This window comes from Penaeus monodon, chromosome 31 (assembly GCF_015228065.2).
Source record: "Penaeus monodon isolate SGIC_2016 chromosome 31, NSTDA_Pmon_1, whole genome shotgun sequence".
Classification (NCBI taxonomy): Eukaryota; Metazoa; Arthropoda; class Malacostraca; order Decapoda; family Penaeidae; genus Penaeus; species Penaeus monodon.
The window spans coordinates 13,287,714-13,287,922 of record NC_051416.1 but is presented as its reverse complement, the minus strand read 5'-3'; the positions used below and the strand labels follow the sequence as shown (position 1 = coordinate 13,287,922).

The following is a 209-nucleotide window of genomic DNA, read 5'->3' as shown; positions in this document are numbered from 1 at the left end:
TCTAACAGAAAACGAAAACACGAGAAATGAAGACAGTGAGAGTCCACAGTGACGTAAGGAGGGACGAGGGGGCCGCTCACTCACCTTCGATAAAAAGAGTCCCGAGAGCTGGAAGGAGAAGTGAAGATTAAGACGTTAGAAAAGAGAAAACACCTCTACGTCACGTCAAGATCTCTACAGCTTGTCTCTACGGCTTGAATTTGTGTGCT

General features: G+C 46.4%; 1 protein-coding gene across 1 annotated transcript in view; it reads right to left on the bottom strand.

Moving 5' to 3' along the window:
* Positions 1–209, bottom strand: part of LOC119592898 (collagen alpha-1(I) chain-like) — a gene marked incomplete at its 3' end in the record, with an annotated part of 11,365 nt that overhangs the window by 10,505 nt on the left and 651 nt on the right. The window contains 1 exon segment of the mRNA XM_037941790.1: positions 85–108. Within this exon segment, the coding sequence (XP_037797718.1) occupies positions 85–108 (24 nt within the window).